The sequence below is a fragment of the Triticum aestivum genome, chromosome 7A (assembly GCF_018294505.1).
Source record: "Triticum aestivum cultivar Chinese Spring chromosome 7A, IWGSC CS RefSeq v2.1, whole genome shotgun sequence".
In the NCBI taxonomy this organism is placed as follows: domain Eukaryota; kingdom Viridiplantae; phylum Streptophyta; class Magnoliopsida; order Poales; family Poaceae; genus Triticum; species Triticum aestivum.
In genome coordinates, this window is record NC_057812.1 from 154,750,043 (window position 1) to 154,772,098 (window position 22,056).

Consider the following 22,056-nt stretch of genomic DNA (forward strand, 5'->3'; position numbering starts at 1 on the left):
ACGATGTGCTTGTGACATTTTGCCTGCAACTTTACTCTGTATTAAGTACTTTGAAATGCATTTCTTTCTTGTTAAATTCCAGAAAAGCACCATCTTATATGGCCATGTAGTTGCAGAAAACCATGTCTCACAAAGAGAAATCACAAGTGTCCATTGTGAAGGCAAAGCGGTTGTGTATAACAAAATAGTTACAGACTTGTCCCTAGATTCATGTGCCACGACGAACATTCCAGCTACTGATCTACAATACAACACAGAACAACAAAATATATACGATCCCGCAAATCTACGTTTGCTGCACACAGGTTTGGAAACAGCTACCAGTGGGCCTGTGGTACAAAGGAGAACAAAACTACACAGGTCTGGGAAAGCTACATTCTTCTTCAGAGCTATAGATTTCGTTCATGAGGCTCCAAGTACGGGAACCCGAGTGTGTCGAACACATCCTTCTCCTCGTGGCAGTTAACTATAGCTTCTGATCTCCCCGCCTGTGAAATTCACGATAAACGATGAAATGCCGACAGAGAAATGAAGGAAGACAGAATTGTAATGACCGACGAACAAGTGTGTGTGCTTACGCGCTTTCCACCACTGCTCTGTGTAGCAAGATACAAACCAGTGTCATCAAGCACGTAGCCCTTGGATTCTGCTAGTATTCTCAATCTGCACGTTGTAATTGTACAAGTTATTCCAAAAGAATAAAGTCGGATTTTCATAACCATGGCATGACGTATGCATAGAGCTCGAATTTATACCGTCGATTTAGAACATCATTTCCAGTCCAGGCTAGCAGCCCGGATGCATACCTGTTCCTTGGGTATACCTGCCAACACCAAAAGGCAGACAGCGATACAAAATGAATTATGGTTTTCAGTTCCAAAAGAAACAAATCGTGCTAACTGAAGAATAAAAACGTCAATATAACTGAATGTATCCCTACTGGAATAGTGGAAGCGCTCCATACCTTGAGATCAATGCGATGCCGCAGCTCACGTCCAGGATATGTGCAAAGACCGAAATATGTGTCAACCCCGCTGTCAGTTCCCTGCATTTCAGACCTTCTTAACACACTTCTTCAGGAAGTTTAGAAAAGACCTTATCAGATACTATAACTTTTTACTTTTTTATCACCACATTGTTTTTTCGGATTATTACTTATATGCTATCTCTTCCATATAATATATCTTCCCAAATTCTGTGGAACTGGTGGCTACATACCTCAATACTGTTTATGCTGAAGATAAGATCCTCCCTTAAAAAATTAATGTCCTTCAGCCTCTGAACAAACTTCGGCAGGAAACCTACATGACTGCAAAGAATTGTAGAGTCGAATCACAACTTCTTGTACTACCAAACTGTAATTGCATAAATACGAATTGCCATCCTTATAGCGGAGAATATGTCATCAATCTAAACTTGCAAGTTACAAGAATGAGATAACAATGTTGTATAACTAAACTGCTCCTCAGACTGATTGTGAGGTTCTGTCTTATCCTCTTTTTTTATTTTCCTAGCTAGTGTTGAATTCAATAGAATATTATAGCTTACACTGAGTAGACCATAGTAGCATACATTCTCCCGATATGTAAATATAAAATCATTAGACAAGGTCTGTCCGGTTCTAAACCTGGTTGCACATGCTTTGAAGTATACCTTTTACCATCATCATGAGTAATTACAATATCCATGTCGCCGCAAGATGATTTTCCACGTCTGTATGATCCTCCGCATACAATTATCACCTTCAAATAATAATCACACATGACGAATTTAGAAATAACCATAGGAAATTGATTGGCCTTAACAGCTTATGTGTGTTCTGCACAAATAGTTCCTCAAAATGGTCTCTGTAACTCACTCCAGGCAAGATATCCTTCCCAACATCTTGCAAAAGCTTCTCCATCTCACTGACCTAGAGAAGAAAAGAATGTAATGTGAGCTGTGTTGCATGGCTGAGTCAAAAATCTATTAACTAATGGAAAACAAGTCCACGAATTACATACCTCATGCCGAGGGATTCTTTGTCTGATATCATCAAAGAATTTTAAGCCAGTCCTTTGAGCATATGTAAGTGAGTCATCTTTCCGAAGGTCATCAAGAGTACGGTGTCCTTTATCATATAACTTAAGAGCAGTTGCAGGACCAACACCCCAAACTTCACCGAATAGGCTGACAGTCCGTACCTTCAAAATTATGCAAATCTATTATCAGGACATGCAATTGAATAATGCTTAAGAATGTAGTCCTAGCTCATAATTAGGTTACCTTTTCATCATTCTCAAAGTGTTCCAGTTTGGAAAGCTTCCCTGTTGTCACTATTTCATTAATCTGTGAATCAAATGATGAATGCAAAATCAATCTTTTCTTGGAACTTCTATGTTCAAATTCCATTTGGCCCATACTACAACTGTTCAGCATCATCTGGCACCTTTAGGTTTTATGCTATCAGCGAAAAATGGCAACAGTTCTTTCCAGTAAAAAAGACAAAGAAATTAAGCCCATCATATTATTATGAAACAGGAAGGAGTATTAGTTTCTTTTACATTGGAGTCCAAAATACACTTGACGGCTTGTTAAAATGTTGAAAGAGTTGCGCACTACACTAGCAATCACCAACAAACAGCAAGAAAAATGATAGAATGAGACATACATACATGGTCTTTCAAAGATTTCCCAATGGTGGGGAGGTTTTTAACTTGGTCGCCACTTTCTATTTTGAATGGCAGTTTCTCAATTACGGGAATGGCCTTGTAATAGCTAAATGATCTCCGGTCATCTCCCATGGCTTCAAGAGAAACATAAAATTTCACAACAATCAACAAAATGATGAGAACATTACTTTGTACAATGTGTCAATGTCCTTTACCTCTATATATGTTGATAAGTTTTCCGAAAATCTCAGTGATGTTCCTGTTGAGGTCTGGTGGAGCATATGTTGTGGGTTCCCCAGAAGAAGCTTCCTGGTTGTATGACTAATGAATTAGCATGCAAAGCAGAAAACCCCATCTATGCCAAAATGAGATAAAGCCCAGAACTGAGAAGTGAAGACTTTCAAGTTTGCACACTCCATGGATGAAAACTTGATTAGATATAAAGTTGCTTGCCAATGGGCAACAGGGTTGAATTCCAATTATTCAACAGACATAAGTACAATCTATAGCTCAAAGTTCATTAGAAATAATATTCTTCTTTTTTGATGGCTCACCGTGTATAAACTTTGACAAACTATAGAAGAATATGTGTGTCAAAATAAGCTAATTTAAGCTTTAGAGAAAAGATGGTTCAGGCACATTGGTTTATCAGGTCATGCTTATACCTCAATATCAAGAGACCCTACGGTGTCCTTGGTATCCCCAGAGCTAGTCTGGCTATGTGCAAGCTGGCCAGGCCCCTTTTGGACACCAGAACCATCATGCACATGTGTACTGGCGTCTTGATGCTCTCCGGTAGCTAGCTCTTTCTTCACACCCTGTCCACCAGTTCCTTTGTGATTCTCAGGATCCTCGGATGACATTTTGCTCCTCTTCGCGGGATTGGACGCGCCTGTACCTCCGGCACCAGCTGCCTTTTTGGGTTTAAATTCCTCTTCGTAGTTGATGGTGAACTTGTGCTCGGGCAGCCTCTCGCCAGACTTGAGGCATTCCTCCAGCCAATCGAAGGACACAACACTCTGCGATGAAAATCCAATGCTCGGGTGAATACAGGCACTCGCTGCAGCCTCTCAGAAGGCTTCCCATACTAGCAGGGATATTTGACACCCACATTACTTTGGCAAGTGCCCCAAAGGACTAATAGCAAAACTTTCACAGCTCAATGCAGATGCACGATTGCGCATAGGAGAGAGTGGAGAGACTAGGGTTATACGGAGCCGAAGGGGGCCGGAGAGAGCGGCTAGTATTACCCCCTGGAAACGGTGGAGCCAGTCGGCGGTGAGCTCCCGGAGCAGCGCCTTGGCGTCGGCGGCGAGCACGTGGTTGATCCTGGCGCCCTTGGCGTCGGCGTCCTTCTTCTCGAGCCGGCCCCCCATCTGCACCAGCTTCTGCTTCCACACCTGCGAGGGCCCGCCGCAATCCAAAAAAACCTAAGCAAGAATGGAAGGCGAATCGGAGGGGCGGCGGAAGGGGGGGAGAAGCGGCGACCTCGAGGCGGCGGGACTGCACGCCGTGGGGCACGAAGAAGGCGGAGACGCCGCGGAATATCCCCTCGGCGTCCCTCGGCGGCTCCGCCGGCTTCCGCTTCGGCGCCATCGGAGCTCTCCTCGCTCCCTCCCTCCCTCCCTCCGTCGCCGCTGGGGTTTTGAGGTTTTAGGTTGTTCTAGCACTTTTTCCTTATGGAAGGTTGTTCTGAATATCTATCTGGCCACAGCACATCTGCATGAGGGCATACATTGCTGCTGAGCTTCGAGTCTTCGACCACAGGACAGAGCAAACACTCAAATATCTATCTATCTAGCCATAGCACACAGGCAAAGCAATTCTGAAACAGCTCAGGTTCAGCAAGCACAAACAAATCTGAACCAAACTGTCATGTACATCATCTGATATACAACAAAAATATGAGCAACAAACCAAACCACACCAACAGAAATATCTGTCGTAGAAAGGTAAAAGGCCACAATGCTGCCCTCCTCCTAATGTGGGGAGGGGCTTATTGCTTGTGAGTGAGTAAACCAAGTAAATACCCTCCCTATCCTTCTCTCTTTTCTCCCTCAAATTTTACAACTCAAGCATTGTACAGACAAAAACAAATAAAAATGGCACGCAAAACTATCAAACAACGGTAGTATCGATCCTTCTCCCGGTTAAAAACTGTTTACTGAAGCTCACTAACAGGGATGTCTGTGCTCGGCTAACCACTGTCCCGGTGAGCTCAGGCTGATGTGTTTGTCTCTGTGGCTGGTGAGGGTTTGTCGGTGGCCGAGTCCATGTCGTCGTGCGATGGCGCCTCGATGACAGCATCGTCGTGCGACGGCTTCTCGCTGGCTGCGCCTTCTTCCTCTTCCTCTGAAGGTTTGTCAGTGACTGGCTTCTCAAGAGACGTGATATCCTCTGATGACTTCACAGTGGCGTCTTCTTTCTCCTCCGATGGTTTCTCGATATCTGTTCTGTCGTTTGATGGCTCAGCACTGGCTTCATCTTCCACTGATGGTTTGTCGGTGACTGGCTCCTCAACAGCCATGCTGTCCTCTGATGGCTTATCAAGATCCACTCTCTCGTCTGATGGCTCAGCACCCACCTTGTCTTCCTCTGAAGGTTTGTCAGCGGTTGGTTTCTCAAGAGCCACGCTGTCCTCTACTGGCTTCATAGCATCATCTTTTTCCTCTGATGGCTTCTCGAGATCCACTGTGTTGTTTGATGGCTCAGCACTCACCTCATCTTCCTCCGAAGGATTCTTAAGAGCTGCATTGTCTTCTGCTGGCTCCACACCTACATCACCTTCATCTGATGGCTTCTCAGGAGTAACGGCATCCTCTGATGGCTTCTCGGGAGCTGAGCTGTCCTCTGATATCTCAACGATGGCCTCACCGACATATGTGGGTTCTTCGACAGATGTGGCGCTTTCTGGTGTTGTATCTAATGCAATGCTTTGAGGCAGTGTCTCATCAGAAATTTCACGCTGTGCAGGTTCCTCGGTGGCAGTGCTGATCTTTGGAGTGCTTTCAGGCAGTGTTTCAGTAGCTAAGCTACTTTCTGATGGATTATCAGTAACAACGTTAGTCTCAGTTTCGAGTGGCTTCTCAATAGATACATCCTTTTGAGGTTCCAATGGCTGATCAGTTAAATTATGAGGAGCTGCATCCATTTGACGTTCTGATCGCTCCTCAGGCTCTGATGGCTGTCCGGATGATTCAACAGCAGCTGCATCACCTTGAGACTCAGATAGCTTCTCAGTAGACACGTTACTTTGATGGACTACTGGTTCCTCCACTGATGCGTCACTTTGAGGTTCTGGTAGCTGCTCAGCCGACTGATCAGCAGTTGCATCTGTTTGTGGTTCTGATAACTTCACGGCAGCTGTGTCAAATTGAAGCTGCAATGACTCCTCAGCAATTGCATCACTACTAGGCTCTGTTTGATCCTTGTCATCTGCTTCATGCTGAGATTCCAATGGCTGCTCTGTAGATGCATCTTTTTGTTGTTGCAATGGTTGCTCCACTGGAACCTCTGCCGGTGCAACACTTTGAGATTCTGATGACTGCTCAATGCCTGCATCATTTTTAGATTCCATTATCTGGTCAGTTGCCTCTTGAGGAACCACAGCGTCTTGGGATTCCAACGTCTGCTCAACAGTTAGCTTACTTTGAGACTCTGACAAGTTCTCACCAGATGCAGCCCCATCTTGCTCTGATGGATCCTTCGTCAGTTCGGCAGAAGAGGCATCAATTTGAGGCTCTGGTATCTTCTTGAGGGAGACATCATCTTGTGTCATCAGGTCCCTTTGTGGTGTAGCATCAGCAATATCTTCACTTTGAAGTTGTTTCTCAACAATATCTTCAGTCTGAAGTTGCTCCTTGGAAGATTCATTCATTTGTAATGGCTTCTCTTGAGAACTTTCTTGTGATGGCTTCCCGGTGATCGAAGCTTTTCGAGGTGCCTTTTCTTGAGAACTTCCTTGTGATGGCTTCTCGGCGGTTGCAGCAATTTGAGGTGTCTTTGCCTCAGATGGCTTCTCTTGAGAACTTTCTTGTGATGGCTTCTCGATGATCGCAGCAGTTTGAGGTGCCTTTTCTTGAGATGGCTTCTCTTGAGAACTTTCTTCCGATCGCTTCTTGGTGATCACAGTGACTTGAGGTGTCTTTTCTTGTAATGGTTTCTCTTGAGAACTTTCTTGTGATGGCTTCTCGATCACTGCCTTGGTTTGCAATGCTTTATTGGTAGCCATATCACTCGCTGCCAGATTTTTTGGAGTTGTACTTCTTTGCCATGACTTCTTCACAGCCATGTTGCTCGGGGCTGGCTTCGTGACGGTCACATTGCTTTGTGTTGTTGTCACAGCTGCTGCTGCACTGCTTTGTGATGGCTTCTCAAACGGCGTGTTACGCTTCCACTGCCGTTTGATCGCTCCAGTACTTTCAGTTTTCTTTGCATCAACTACACTACTCTGGGGTTGCTTCTCGGTTCTCGTGTTGAATTGCCATGGCTTTTTCACTACTACTGCAGTGTCCTCCGAAGGCTTCACATCATCTGCATTAGTTTGTTGAGGTTCCTCACTGGGCTGCTGTAGCACAGCTGCATTAGTTTGTTGAGGTTCCTCACTGGGCTGCTGTAGCACAGCTGCATCGGTTTGTGGAGGTTCCTCACTGGGCTGCTGTAGAACAGTAACCACTGTACTGGTTTCCACTGGTTTCATATCAACCTCACTGCTCTGCAGAGATTTCTCACTGGCTATTCTGCGGCCCCATGGTCTTTTAATTGTTGTGCTCCTATCTAATGGCTTTGTGTCACTCGTCGGTGACGGCTTCTCGGTTGGTCCACTGTTTTGTTTCTGGTTCTCAGCAACCACAGGGCGTTGCCATGTTTTTTTGACCACTTTGCCGCTTTCTGATGGCTTCACATCATCTGCACTGGTTGATGCTGGCTTATCCGATGGTAACATGCTCTGCTGTGGGTTCTCAGTAGCTACACTGTGCTGCCATGACTTTTTTACCCCTGTGCTGCTGTCCGACGGTTTCCCATTAGACCCATTACTGGATGACGGCTTCTCAATGGCTGCATCGCTCGGTGATGGCTTTTCAGTTGATGCACTAATCACTGACGGCTTATTTGTGGGAAGACTGCGTTGCCATGGTTTTCTTATGGCCGCACTGCTTCCTGATGGCTTAGTATCAACCACACTGCTCTGATGTGGCTTCTCGGCACTGCTTTCAAATGGCTTATTGTTAACTACAGGACTCTTTGACTCACTCTCAGTAACACTTTCACTTTCTGCTGACTTCTCGACTGTGCTTTCTGATGGTTTAGGAACATCAATGCTACTCTGCAATGGGTTTTCAGCTGCAACATCATTTTGGGATGGTTTGTCAGCTGTGAGCTCATTTTCTGAGGTCTTCTCACCGATTTCATCACCTTGACCTGGCTTGTTGGTGGCTTCTCCAGTTTCTGGTAGTTTCTCGACAGCCACTTTTGCATTTACAGTGTTCTCCTCGAACTGACTGAAGTTTCCCTTGACCATAAACAACTGAGAATGGTGGGTCTTGCAATAAAGTTTGCCTTCATGCGTGACATTGTTGGATGGGCTGAGTGTACAACCACCATGGGTGCAACGGAAGCATGATTTATGATACGCGCCCCCGTTAAGATCAACCTGAAAGAAATTAGTTGAATCAAAAACAAGTTCAATAAGGTAAATACAGGAAGTGATAGAATGAGAAAGGAAAGACATTCAAAGAAAAAATATTGCTAAAAATGCAAACATTATAGGCATTTATTGGATCTGCCATAGATGCTGATGATAATTAGATGTCACTTCTGCAGCTGTGCACTATGTTATAAGAAGGCGTTAAAGACCCAACACATACTATTGGATTGGTATAACATCTCTTCACCAAAAAAAAAATGATTTGGCTCGTGGGCGAGATATTGATTAGTTCTTTTTTCCTCCCTGCTACTCCCTCCGTAAACTAATATAAGGTTTACAGAGGGAGTACTTGCAAGTGGGATTAGAGAACTGCATTAGATGTGGGAATCTGCCAGATCGTAATTCTAATAATAAACATGACACGTTTTATTACATTTGCAATTGCCATGAAACTAGTCTTGTCATGAATTATGAAAATTTTAGCAAGATGACAGGACAAACGACAATTCTTCTGTACAACTTACAGACACAGTAACTCCGGCCATTATAGAGAGAACCAAATACACAGAATACTTATTTTTCTGGGCAGTTGATGGTTTAATGTGCATTAAAGTAGCAGCCAAAGATTAAATAATACTGACCTTTTCAAGAGGGTACACAGTCTTGTTACAAACTACGCACTTGTCTTGCGTGCCAACAAACATACTAGAGAATCTGCTGTTTTGCTGGCCCTGCATTTTGGAAAAATATCAAGGAGGAAATGGACATACTGTTGTGTATATCGCAACATAAGACAAACAATTTCAATACTACGAATATGCTTCAACCACACAAAAGGCGTGTCCTACAGAAGCTCAATACCTTGGGTCCATTTGATTTTTCTGATTTAGCTGATCTTGTCACACCTGACATAATACGGAATTGCTCCCAAATTTAGAGAATAGTATGACAAAATAATCCTGAAAATAAAGACATCTGAGTGCGAATGATCAAGTGTTGCCTTCAGTACCTTCAAAACTTTTTTCCAAACTGCCAGTTGATTTTAATATCTGGTCATAGTGAGGTTTGCAGTACAGGACACCTTCGATGGAAGAATAATTGCTAAACTGCAGAACAAACAAGAAAGAAAAGAAAAGGTTTAGTTAAAATGTTACTTTACTTTTATGTTTCAAAGATGTAGCTTTAGCCACAAACAGGAAAACATGGTACCAGTGCCAAGTAATATGATGTAGCATAAAAGATTTAATGCGAGCATTTCTGCTTTCAGCAAAACAATTAAGTTCTCAAATAATAGAGTATAGACTATGTCAAGCATGTGGTCCGAAGGAATATTCAATAATGCAAGGAGCCCATTTCCAATCTAGGACTAAGAGCGCATATGAACTTAAATTTGTCTTTGGCTTTATCGGTAGTTCATCATGTCAACTGGCTACATCTTTATCATAGCTATAAACTGCTTTTATGCCACTAAAAGAGAATTACAGGGATCATAAAACAGATCAGGGCTCAAGGGGTCCACTCCACCCATGGGCAAATCATCACTGAACTGCATGTGCTATGCTGTCTTGCCCGTTTCTTTAAGGAAAGGCAAGTACAGAGAACTAATCATACTAAATAGTATGACACATTGTGCAACGAAGATGGACTCCTCGAATAAAGTTAAATGCATAATATAACATCATGTCTTTTATTCTAGAAGAAAAGGAATGCCGTTAGAGATGCCTTAAACCGCGTGGCACTCATTACCACTCCCTGCTGAACAACCTGCAGGATGTGAAATGGACAAAATCGTTGCGGTTGACATGAACACGCAGCCTAACTTCATAACTGGCTGTGGTTGAGAAGGAGAAACCCACACAGCAAGTACAAGCACTAACCAACGCATCATTCAACTGAACAATTTGAACAGGGACAGACAATCATAAGCAAGCTAATGATGCCCAGGTACGCATTACTAGTACTTACCTCCCATAAAGCTCGCAATAATAGCCCGAATCACGGGGGGTAAGCATGCAAGCATCTTATAAATCATAGCGTCCGTCCTACTTTAGTACTAGCACTTTATTTGTACCATCATCTGAACAGTGGAACTCTAGTTGGCTCGCATGATTCATTCTGGTCAAGGGGGGAGGGAATTGACCTGGAGGGTGCTCTTGCAGTGGTGGCAGCGGAAGCAGGGGCGGTGGTAGGCGCGGCCGTCGGCGGCGAGCTCCTCGACGGGGTACACCTTCTTGCCGCAGGAGGCGCACTTCTGCGTGGTGCCGCCCCACGCCGCCGCCATCCCCTCCCCCTCCCCGTCCGCCTCCCCGTCGCTGACCAGCGCAGCCCCCGCGTCCCGCTCTTCTCGCCGCCTCGCGATGGCTAGGTGCGTGTGGGAGGAGGAAGGATCGGGGGGAGGGAGGGAGGGAGAGGAGAGGAGAAAGGAGGCAACGATGGGGATGATGATTAGTGGAGGTGAAAGCGGCGGCAGCACAGCTCAGAGCTGCGGAGGGAGGAGAGGGGGGAGGGGGAGGCTTGGCAGAGAGCAGAGAATAACGAGCGGCAGCGCACGCAGCAGCGGAGTTGGTGCGGTGTGCGCTCCTACTTTCGTCAAAAGGGAGAGGGATTTGCTACGCCCACCACTCCACGCTGCTGCATATCCATCCGGCCATTCGGGCGTGTGTCGTGCGGCGTTGATGATGATGATTGAGCACAAAGAAAAAAACATTTATGCTTGTTTTTCCTCTAGGAATAATATGTGCCTTTAGGGCATGTTCAATGCCTAGGCGCTTGCATGGGCGCTTAAGGAAATACAAGAAAAGAAAAATCATGTAGCAGCGGTGTTAGCATCCAGTCCTCCAACGGCAATGACAAGGTACAGGTGCTTAACAGGACGCACTCTGTGTCATACCTCGAAAGAAAAAACGGGCTAGCGCCTAGGGCCAGAAGTAGCGTCGACGCTAGCCTGAATCCTGGGCTTAGCCGGGAATAGGAAAAAACGGCCGGGATATTAGGCTTAACTACTGGGGATTTGATCCTAGCGCCCAGTCTAAGCGTCCCCGTTGTAGCTGCTCTTAGGCCGGTAATATGAGCAATATTTCCGCGCCGCATTCATGCTGGCCCGGAGCAGCAGGGGCTGAATTGATGCCGCATTTCTTTCTTTTTTTGGAAAAGAAGGTTTGCCCTCGGTCTCTGCATCGGAACGATGCATGCAACCATCTTAAAGCATCTCCAGTCGTTGCCTTCCTAGGAGGCATAAAAATTGCTCCCTGGGGGGCGAGCCGGTGATACAATCGGCGCTGGGGGCGGTTGGGCATCCAGTCGTCGCCCTCAGGTCGCCCCTCAGGCGTCGAGATTGGCCCAGTTTTCGACCCACTTTCGGCAAATAAAGGCCTCGTATGGGCGAGAATCAGCCCATATTTGGCATGGCTCGGCGTTCAATTATCAACATAAATATTTTTTATCACATAGTTCATCACAGAAAATCAAATAGTTCAACAAAATAGTGCAACAACAAATAGTTCAATACAAATTATATAATTCAACAAATAAAAACTCATATTTCATCACACGTCGAGCCCGCGTCGCCCTTGAGCCTCCATAGGTGCTCCACCAGATCCTGCTGCAGTTGATGATGCACCTGTGGGTCTCGGATCTCCTGACGCATACTGAGGTAGGCAGTCCAGGTTGCCGGTACCTGGTGATCAACTTCGGCTAGAGGACCCTGCCTGTAGTATGGTTAAGTGTCAAACACTGGCTCTTCCTGCTCGCTCTTGATGATCATGTTGTGGAAGGTGACACAGCAAGTCATGATCTCCCATATTTGATCTTTCGACCAGGTCTGAGCAGGGTAGCGGACAACAGCAAATCGAGATTGGAGCACACCAAAAGCCCGCTCGACATCCTTTCTGCAAGCCTCATGCACCTTGGCAAAGTGGGACTTCTTGCCTCCTAGCACAACGTTTGAGATAGTCTTCACAAATGTAGACCATCTCGGATAGATGCCATCAGCTAGGTAGTACCCCTTGTTGTAGTGCCGCTCATTGACCTCGAAGTTCACCGGAGGAGAATGACCTTCAACAAGCTTGGCAGAGACAGGGGAACACTGCAGCACGTTGATGTCACTGTGAGTTCCTGGCATACCAGAGAAGGTGTGCCAAATCCAAAGATCCTATGTGGCCACCGCCTCAAGTACCACACTGCAACCGCCTTTGGCGCCTTTGTACATCCCCTGCCAAGCAAATGGGCAGTTCTTCCATTTCCAATGCATGCAGTTGATGCTTCCAAGCATCCCAGGAAATCCTCTTGCTGCATTCTGTGCTAGGATCCGAGCAGTGTCTTTCGCATTGGGTGTTCGCAAGTATTGTGGTCCAAACACTGCCATCACTGCCCGACAGAACTTGTAGAAACACTCAATGATGGTGGACTCGGCCATGCGCCCATAGCCATCGAGTGAATAACTGGGAGCTCCGTATGCAAGCATCCTCATCGTTGTCGTGCACTTCTGGATCGAGGTGAATCCAAGTTTGCCGGTGCAATCCTTCTTGCACTTGAAGTAGTTGTCAAACTCCCGGATGGAATTCACAATCCCGGGGAAAGCTTTCGGCTCATCCGATAACGACGCCGAAATGTTTTGTCGCCGTGCAGTGGAGCGTCGGCGAAGTAGTCGGAGTAGAGCATGCAGTAGCCTTCAAGACGATGCCGGTTCTTTGCTTTGATCCGCCTCGGCGCCGAGCCACCTCGTCGCGGCTTTTCATTGCTCGCCAGCAGGGCGGCGAGGACCATGAGATGTTCCTCTCCTGGACGTCGGCCTCGGCTTCCTCCTCTAGCAGCACGGCGAGCGCTTCCTCGTCGTCCAAGTCCATCACCGAGGCAGGCAAATCGCCGAACACCTTGCGCCCCGGTGGGCGTGTACCCGCCGCTAAACCGTCCCTCCGCGGTCAGAAACAGCGTGAAAAACGCTCAGTTGCTGGTGGAGGGGATGCCTCGGCGAACCTCTGCTCTTTTTTGGCTGGGATTGGCTATCTAGCGGTGAAGGGCGGTGGGCGGCGCCGGGATACAGCTGTTGGCGGCCGAGCGCGCGGGGGGTGGGAGGCGAGCCGAGGAAGAAAAACTTGACTTTTTGCCTGATGGTGTGGGCCAGCCGTGCTTTTCTCTTGCGCCGAAGCCCCCGAGTGCCCCCCAGTGCGTCGGGTTCGGCCTGCGATCGCCGGGCCAAAAAAGGGACGAATCGGCAGATTTCAGCGTCCTGGGGGCGCGACTGGAGCGTTTTTTCGGCGCCGGCGCCGAAAAAGTGGCCTGGGGGCCTGTTGGGGGCGCGGCTGGAGATGCTCTTAGTCTCAAAGTAGCACAAAGTCATAAAAGTATTACAGCTCGTAAGCGGAGCAAAAAGTAAAAGAAAAGTGAATGCTCAAAATCGCAACCGGTATGACAATGTAAAGGACAAACTCCCTAGACTCATATCCTATTATGCGACCATCATCCGAACCTATTGAACATAGCCCGTGCTACCATCTCGCACTGCTTGCACCCAGTAACCAAAGGCTCCCTGGAGTCCGTAAGAGTGAGTAAGGACCACGTACGGATCCATGCGGTAGCTCTGAAAATGACATGCGAGAAAGTTAAAGTATGTTGTCTATTAAAAATCATATCATTCCTGCAATTCCATATAGCCCATATAAGCGCACATATTTCAATCTGAATACGAGCCGCAGTAATATGATCAACCCCAGCTAACCACGTCCCAAATAGCGATTCAATGTTAACTGGAGGAGTAATGTTAAAGGCTATATGGATTGTTCTCCAAAGCAATTTCGCGAGTGGGCACTCTATGAACAAGTGTTGTATTGTTTCATGATGATCACAAAAATAACAACGGGAACTACCTACCGACCACCTCTTTACTAAGTTATCTTTGGTGAGTATCACTTGCTTGTGTACGAACCACATAAAGATTTTAATGCGCAAGGGAACCTTAACCTTCCAAATATGTAACGATCTCGAGATTGGGCCAGGATTAATTAAATCCATGTAAAAAGATTTCACCATAAACACCCCATTTCTAGCTAAATTCTAGTGCATCGAATCGGGTTGGTCGGATAACTGAACATCTATCAATCTCCGAACCAAGTGCATCCAGGCATTCCATCGCTCACCAACTAACGCACGTCTAAACTGAATATTCAAGGGATTCGATTGAAATATTGTGCCTACGTAATCCTCCTTACGTTGAACAATGTTATATAGGATGGGGTATTGTATGGCTAGTGGTGTCTCCCCTAACCACGTATTCTCCCAAAATCTTGTTGACATCTCATTGCCAACCAAGAATTTGACCCTACGAAAGAACAAATCTTTCGTTCGCATGAGTCCCTTCCAGAATGGCGAGTCAGTTGGCCTCACGGTGACCTGGGCTAGCATTTTCGACTGTAGATACTTATTGCATAGTATCTGTGCCCACATACTCTCTGGCTCTGTCTCTAACATGTAGAGACATTTACTCATAAGACATTTATTCTTAATTTCTAGGTTTTCAATACTGAGACCCCCTTGGTCTTTGGGTCGGCATAAAATATCCCATCGTGCGAGACGATACTTCTTCCTGGCCTCATTTGACTACCAGAAAAATCGAGATCGAAAGAAATCAAGTCTCTTCCGCACCCCTTTCGGTACCTCGAAGAAAGATAGTAGGAACATAGACATACTAGTAAGTACTGAGTTGATCAGCACTAGCCGACCTCCATAAGACATTAGCTTGCCCTTCTAGCAACTAAGACTGTTTTCAATTCGATCTTCAATGCACTTCCATTCTTTATTAGATAACTTACAGTGATGAATCGGTGTGCCCAAATAACTGAAGGGCAAAGAACCTAATTCACACCCAAACAATTGTCTATATGTGTCTTGCTCTTCTTTGGCCTTACCAAAGCAGAACAACTAGCTCTTGTGAAGTTTATTTTTCAACTCGCTCTTGTGAATTGATGCCGCGTGATGTGACCGGACGGTAGGCCTGACGCAACTAGATGGGTGTCGATGCTTTAAAGCGGGCGTGTCGTCCCGAGAAACCAACCTCGGACGCTGCGTCGCATTGAAGCGGGTTGACCGTCCGTTCACCTGGCTTGGTTGTGCCTATTCAATACATGCTCCAACAACGTCCACATCCACACCTTCGCGTTCAACTGCTTCTCCAAACTCCTCCTCTCCTCATCCACACCATGCCCAAGTTGTACTTCTTTGTATCGACAGGCAGCAACGATGGCGACGAATCTTGGCGTTGTCGTCATTGCTCTTCGAGGTCCTCGGGTTCCACGGCTGTCGGCTCCCCCGACAAGGAGGAGATCATCATCATCATCCGCTCCGTCAGCAGTCGCACCCCCTCTCATAGGCCGCGGGGACGGGCGAGGAGTTCGTCCATCAGATCGAGTTGCTGACATAACAGTTGCTCCAGAAACATGGCCTAATGCCCCCTCGCTGCCGCCTGCCGTCAAGGAGGAGCTGCACTCCCCATTGTGCTACCGCGTCCAGCAAGAGCTGGTGTCGCCTCTCTGCCACATGGAGGAGGAGACGGCGTCCCCCCCCCAACACAACCGCGACATCCAAATCATGCTCCGCATGAAGGAGAAGCCACGCATCCCCCAACACAATTGTGGCATCCAAACCGTGCTTCGCATGAAGGAGAAGCCACACACCCCCCACACAAAGGACGTGAAGGAGGAATCGATGCCCCCTCGCAACCGTGACATCCAAATTTACCGTACAGGACATATCTGGTTGTTTACATACCATGAAATACATGATTAATTTCAAAATGCAGGTCTGAATGAAACCTCAAGTGTTTATTTTTCTCATCAATATTTCATGATACTAATTCTTACTTAGAACTCTTTTTATGTGACCTCAGCTTTTTCATACCAAACAACTTTAGTATCTTGTCAATATATATTTTGGCTAAGCCATGTTAGTAACTACTATCTCCATAGATTATAATGCCTAATACCAAGGCTATCTTGCCTAAATACTACATCGAAAAACTACTTTCAATGAAGTCCTAATTTGTGTCAATAAATTTACATAATTATCTATCAAGGATGTGTCATGCGCATGAAGGAAATATGCCCTAGAGGCAATAATAAAGTTGTTATTTTATTTCCTTATATCATGATAAATGTCTGTTATTCATGCTAGAATTGTATTAACCGGAAACTTGATACATGTGTGGATACATAGACAAAACACCGTGTCCCTAGTAAGCCAGTACTAGACTAGCTCGTTAATCAAAGATGGTTAAGTTTCCTAACCATAGACATGTGTTGTCATTTGATGAACGGGATCACATCATTAGGAGAATGATGTGAATGATAAGACCCATCCGTTAGCTTAGCATATTGATCGTTCAGTTTTATTGCTATTGCTTTCTTCATGTCATATACATATTCCTTTGACTATGAGATTATGGAACTCCCGGATACGGGAGGAATACCTTGTGTGCTATCAAATGTCATAGCGTAACTGGGTGACTATAAAGATGCTCTACAGGTATCTCCGAAGGTGTTTGTTGGGTTGTCATAGATCGAGATTAGATTTGTCACTCTGAGTATCGGAGAGGTATCTCTGGGCCCTCTCGGTAATGCACATCATAATAAGCCTCGCAAGCAATGTAACTAATGAGTTAGTTACGGGATGATGCATTACGGAACGAGTAAAGAGACTTGCCGGTAACGAGATTGAACTAGGTATGAAGAAACCAACGATCAAATCTCGGGCAAGTAACATACCGATAGACAAAGAGAATTACGTATGTTGTCATAAGGTTCGACCGATAAAGATCTTCGTAGAATATGTAGGACCCAATATGAGCATCTAGGTTCCGCTATTGGTTATTGGCCAGAGAGGTGTCTCGATCATGTCTACATAGTTCTCGAACCTGTAGGGTCCGCACGCTTAACGTTCGTTGACGATATAGTACTATATGAGTTATGTATGTTGGTGACCGAATGTTGTTCGGATTCCTGGATAAGATCACAGACATGACAAGGAGCTCTGGAATGGTCCGGAGGTAAAGATTGATATATAGGATGATATGGTTCGGCCAAGGGGTAAAGCCCACGAGGCTTTAGGTCGATGCAAAAGGAGTTTTGCGGAGGCCAGGGGGCCAAACGCCGGAGACCCTAGCGTATGGCCCTGGGCCAGGCGGCGAGGCCCATGGAGTCTGGGCCAGACACCAAGGACCGTGGCATCTGGTCCTGGAAGTCCGAGAAGGACTCTTCCTTGCGGGTAAAACCGACTTTGAGGAGGCTTTTACTCCAAGTTTCGACCCCAGGGCTCAACGTATAAATAGAGGGGCAACATATAAATAGAGGGGCAGGGCTAGCACCTGGAACACATCAAGAATCACCAAGCCCGTGTGCCGGCAACCCCGTCCCCTCTAGTTTATCCTCCATCATAGTTTCCGTTGTGCTTGGCGAAGCCCTCCAGAGATTGTTCTTCACCAACACTGTCACCACGCCGTCATGCTGCCGAAACTCATCTACTACTTCGCCCGTCTTGCTGGATCAAGAAGGCGAGGACATCATCGAGCTGAACGTGTGCTGAGCGCGGAGGTGCCGTATGTTCGGTACTTGATCGGGACCGATCGTGAAGGTGTACGACTACATCAATCGCATTGATAAACGCTTCCGCTTTGCGATCTTCAAGGGTATGAAGATGCTCTCCCCCTCTCGTTGCTATGCATCTCCTAGATAGATCTTACATGAGCGTAGGAAACTTTTTGAAATTGCATGCTACATTTCCCAATAGTGGCATCCGAGCCAGGTCTATGCGTAGATGATATGCACGAGTAGAACACAAAGAGTTGTGGGCGGTGATCGACATACTGCTTAACACTAATGTCTTATTTTGATTCGATGGTATTGTTGGATGAAGCGGCCCGGACCAACCTTACATGACCACGTTCATGAGATCGGTTCTACCGATAGACATGCAACTAGTTTTGCATAAAGGTGGCTGGCGGGTGTCTGTTTCTCCAACTTTAGTTGAATTGAATTTGACTGCGGCTGGTCCTTGTTGAAGGTTAAAACAGCAAACTTGATAAATCACCGTTGTGGTTTTGATGCGTATGTAAGAACGGTTCTTACTAGAAGCCCGTAGCAGCCACGTAAAACTTGCAACAACAAAGTAGAGGACGTCTAATTTGTTTTTGCAGGGCATGCTGTGATGTGATATGGTCAATGAAAGTGCGTTATATCGACTAGAGGGGGGGTGAATAGGCGATTTTTATGAATTCTTCACTGAGGAATTCCAGGGTGAGGAAATTCCTGAGTGAAGAACTACTTGCAGTGGAATAAGTACTCAGATGTAAACATAACAGAACATAAGCATGGTCTTCATGATGAAATGAAAACAAGCACAGAGTACAGAAAGCGTAAACACAGGATAAACAGAATGAAGACGGATAAACTGAAGAAATTGAGCTGAGGAAATGGAGAAAGACTTCAGTCAAAGTCTTCAAACAGATATGAACAAGCACACAACACAGAAATGAGGAAATGGAAGGGTTGAGGAAATGGAACCAGGTAGCTTGGTGAAGACAATGATTTGGTAGACCAATTCCAACTACTGTGACCATTGTACGTCTGGTTAGGGCGGCTAGGTATTTAAACCTGAGGACACACAGTCCCGGACACTCAGTCCTGAACACGTAGCTCAGGACACTCAGTCCTCACCGTATTCCCCTTGAGCTAAGGTCACACAGACCTCGCCCAATCACTCGTGGTAAGTCTTCAGGTGACTTCCAAACCTTCACAGACTCGGTCACTCGGCGATCCACACTTTCCTCTTGGATGCTCTAGACCATGACGCCTAACCGTCTGGAAGATGCACAGTCTTCAAAGGTAACAAGCGCCAGATCCGGGCAGGATCAATCTCTTCAGTGATGCTCAATCATTTTGGGTTTGTAGGTGTTTGGGTTTGGGTTTTCCTCACTTGATGATTTTCACTCAAAGTCCTCGGAGGATGGGATGCTCTCAAATGACAAGTGTCAGTTTTTCTCGGAGCAGCCAACCAGCTAGTGGTTGTAGGGGGCGGATATTTATAGCCTAGGGAGCAGCCCGACATGATAAGACATAAATGCCCTTCAATGATATGACCGTTAGGTGGGTAGATATTTTGGGACAGCTAGCGCATAGCACAGCAACGGTCGGAATTTTGAGTAGCAAATTCCTCAGGGCTATCATGTTCCTCATTGTGCAGGCAATCCGCGCTGGCGAATTCCTAACTCCTCAGTCAGAACAAATTCCTCAGAGACAAGAAGAACTTCATCTCTGTCACTGAAGAAATTGACTGAGCTTTATGAGATTTCCAATGGCTTCACTTGAAGGGATTGGTAGGTGTAGGATTTGAGTTGAGCATCACATGGAAATTTTTCCTTAGTATTTCCTCGACCCCCTTTAACAGTACGGTGTTTCCTATGACTCAAGAAAGAGAAAAAGAAACTACGAAAACAAAAGTCTTCATGCTTCATGTTCCTCGAATGAATACCAAGTCTTCAGGATTACACCAATTTCTTCACTTTCAAAGTCTTCAGAAATCCAAAGTCTTCAGTCGAAGAACTTCATTTTTAGGGGTCAACTTTCTCTGTAAATATCAAACTCCTCATAGACTTATAGACCTGTGTACACTCACAAACGCATCAGTCCCTTAACCTATAAGTCTTCAATACACCAAAACCACTAAGGGGCACTAGATGCACTTATAATCTCCCCCTTTTTTGTGATTGATGACAATATAGGTTAAGTTTTCAACGGGGATAAACATATGAATGTAAATACTGACATTGAGGAATTTGATTGCAAGTTATAGAAGAACTCCCCCTAAAGATGTGCATAATGAGGAATTTGCTTTTGAAGCAATGCACACTTGAAGAGTAGAATCATGGAGATCTCCCCCTATATCTTGTAATTCATACACGCATTTAACATAAAATATGAAGAATTTGAGATGCATGATGAAATATGGTGACTGATGTAATTCAGCATGTGTGCATTAACATTAATGAGGAATAAGCATGCAGAAAAACTCAGCAAAAGTATCAGACTACCATAGAGTTTAAGTTTACAACTCGATCCAGCAAAGTCTTCAAAAGAACAAGAGTTGTAACTTAGAAAAAACGCCCATATAAGTAGACCCGCTTGAAGACTAACTCAAATTTCTCCCCTTTGTCATCGAATGACCAAAAGGATCAAAAAATGAGGACTAGCGCCCCCGAGGAATATCAAGTTGATGGAGGAGCGCCAGCGTTGTTGGGGTCGTTTGTTGTTGTAGGGCCTGCCGCAGTGTCGTCCAAGTCTTCATACTCGTCGGTGTCGCAGGATGAAGAATATGATCTGGACACCAGGGAAGGAACTTTGACCTTCTTGAATTTCTTCGCTGGAGGTGCAGACCAATCAAAGTTCTCCTTGAGACCCATTTGCTTCAGATCTTTTTCACCATACTGATGTCATAAGATAGCCCAGGTGCGACCGAAAACTTCATGGAAGTAGTAATGGTTTTTCTTCACTGCATTATGTGTGGCAATCATGTTGTGAAGAAGAGAACCAAACTGACGCTTAACCCATTTATGGTTTCGATCCACCTTCTGGTGAAGACTAAGAAGCAGCTCACGGTCAGTCATCACCCTGGGAGCTGTGGCTTGAGGATTTGGCTTGGATGCATTTGCAGCAGAATCATGAGTGGCAGAGTCATCATTGGTGGAATAAGATGGAGCTTTGCGAAACTGACCATCCAATGGACGAATGCCTTCATCAATGATAGCAGTTGCCTTGCCCTTTTCATCAACCGAGGAATATGTCTGCTTGAGGACTTCAATTGGGGGCAGGTAGCTGAGGTGATTCTAAAAGTCAGCCTTGTAGTTTAGTGAAGACCTTGTTCCGAGGAATCTCATAATCCAAGGAGCATAAGGCTTCAACTCAAACGGAGAGAGTGCAACATTGGCCAGAGTCCTCATGAAGAAATCATGATAATCGACAGGAATGCCATGTATGATGTTGAATAGCAGATTCTTCATGATGCCAACAATTTCCTCATCAGACGAGTCGTGGCCTTTGATAGGACTCATTGTCCTTGTCAGAATGCGATAGACTGTTCTGGGCACATATAGCAATTCCTTCACGAGGAATTTGGTCCTTGGGGCTTGACCGGGCTTCAGGGGCTTCATTAACACTTGCATGTAATGGGTAGTGAGTTCAGGCTCCTGGTACAGGCAACAGGCTCCTTCAAGGGGTGGACTGATGGGCAGGGCATGAAGTAATTCAGAGGCTGGTGCTTTATAGTGAGTGTTATCGGTCATCCAATCCAATACCCAAGTGTTGATATCATCAGCATCACCTGTGATGTGCAGTGTTGCGTAGAACTGAAGAATAAGCTCTTCATTCCAATCAACAATGTCAGAGCAAAAGTTGAGGAGGCCTGCATCATGAAGCACACTAAGGACAGGAGAGAAGCAAGGCAGTGATTCCATGTCCACGTGAGGAATATGCTCGTGGTAGAAGACTTTATCCTTGTTGAAGAGCAGTGAAGAATAGAAATTGGCTTGGCTGGCAGTCCAGAAGCGCTTCCTCCTAAGACGAGCCGAGTCATAAGGATTGTAGTCCGTGAAGAATACATGCTCGCCGAAGAAGTCATCAGTCTTGAATTTTTGCTTCTTCGAGAAGGGGTCCTTTGGCTTGGGCTGAGGGGTATCGGTCAATTGCATCACCACCTCAGGAATCACAATCTCAGGATCCA

At 45.8% G+C, this 22,056-nt stretch overlaps 2 protein-coding genes across 4 annotated transcripts; both read right to left on the reverse strand.

Annotated features, from left to right (window-relative positions):
• Positions 1 to 132: 132 nt before the first annotated feature.
• Positions 133 to 4,378, reverse strand: LOC123148969 (DNA polymerase lambda). Of its 3 annotated transcripts, none has more exons than XM_044568505.1 (14): positions 4,140 to 4,378; positions 3,902 to 4,051; positions 3,317 to 3,670; positions 2,867 to 2,960; positions 2,655 to 2,785; positions 2,266 to 2,421; positions 2,004 to 2,183; positions 1,859 to 1,912; positions 1,654 to 1,742; positions 1,219 to 1,309; positions 965 to 1,045; positions 756 to 823; positions 579 to 663; positions 133 to 488 (listed from the first exon to the last, which is right to left on the reverse strand). In XM_044568505.1, exons 1-14 carry the CDS (start codon positions 4,245 to 4,247, stop codon positions 390 to 392), a joined length of 1,740 nt encoding a protein of 579 aa, XP_044424440.1. In that variant the 5' UTR covers positions 4,248 to 4,378; the 3' UTR covers positions 133 to 389. The 3 variants fall into 3 exon arrangements, with proteins under 3 accessions (XP_044424440.1, XP_044424442.1, XP_044424441.1); XM_044568507.1 differs by having other exon boundaries at positions 2,266 to 2,306; positions 2,651 to 2,785; positions 4,140 to 4,376; XM_044568506.1 differs by having other exon boundaries at positions 2,266 to 2,328; positions 4,140 to 4,369.
• Positions 4,379 to 4,474: 96 nt separating this feature from the next.
• On the reverse strand, positions 4,475 to 10,830 carry LOC123148968 (cell surface glycoprotein 1). The gene is made up of 5 exons (XM_044568504.1): positions 10,439 to 10,830; positions 9,308 to 9,404; positions 9,160 to 9,203; positions 8,940 to 9,029; positions 4,475 to 8,304 (listed from the first exon to the last, which is right to left on the reverse strand). Exons 1-5 carry the CDS (start codon positions 10,577 to 10,579, stop codon positions 4,870 to 4,872), a joined length of 3,807 nt encoding a protein of 1,268 aa, XP_044424439.1. The 5' UTR covers positions 10,580 to 10,830; the 3' UTR covers positions 4,475 to 4,869.
• Between the last annotated feature and the right edge of the window lie 11,226 nt (positions 10,831 to 22,056).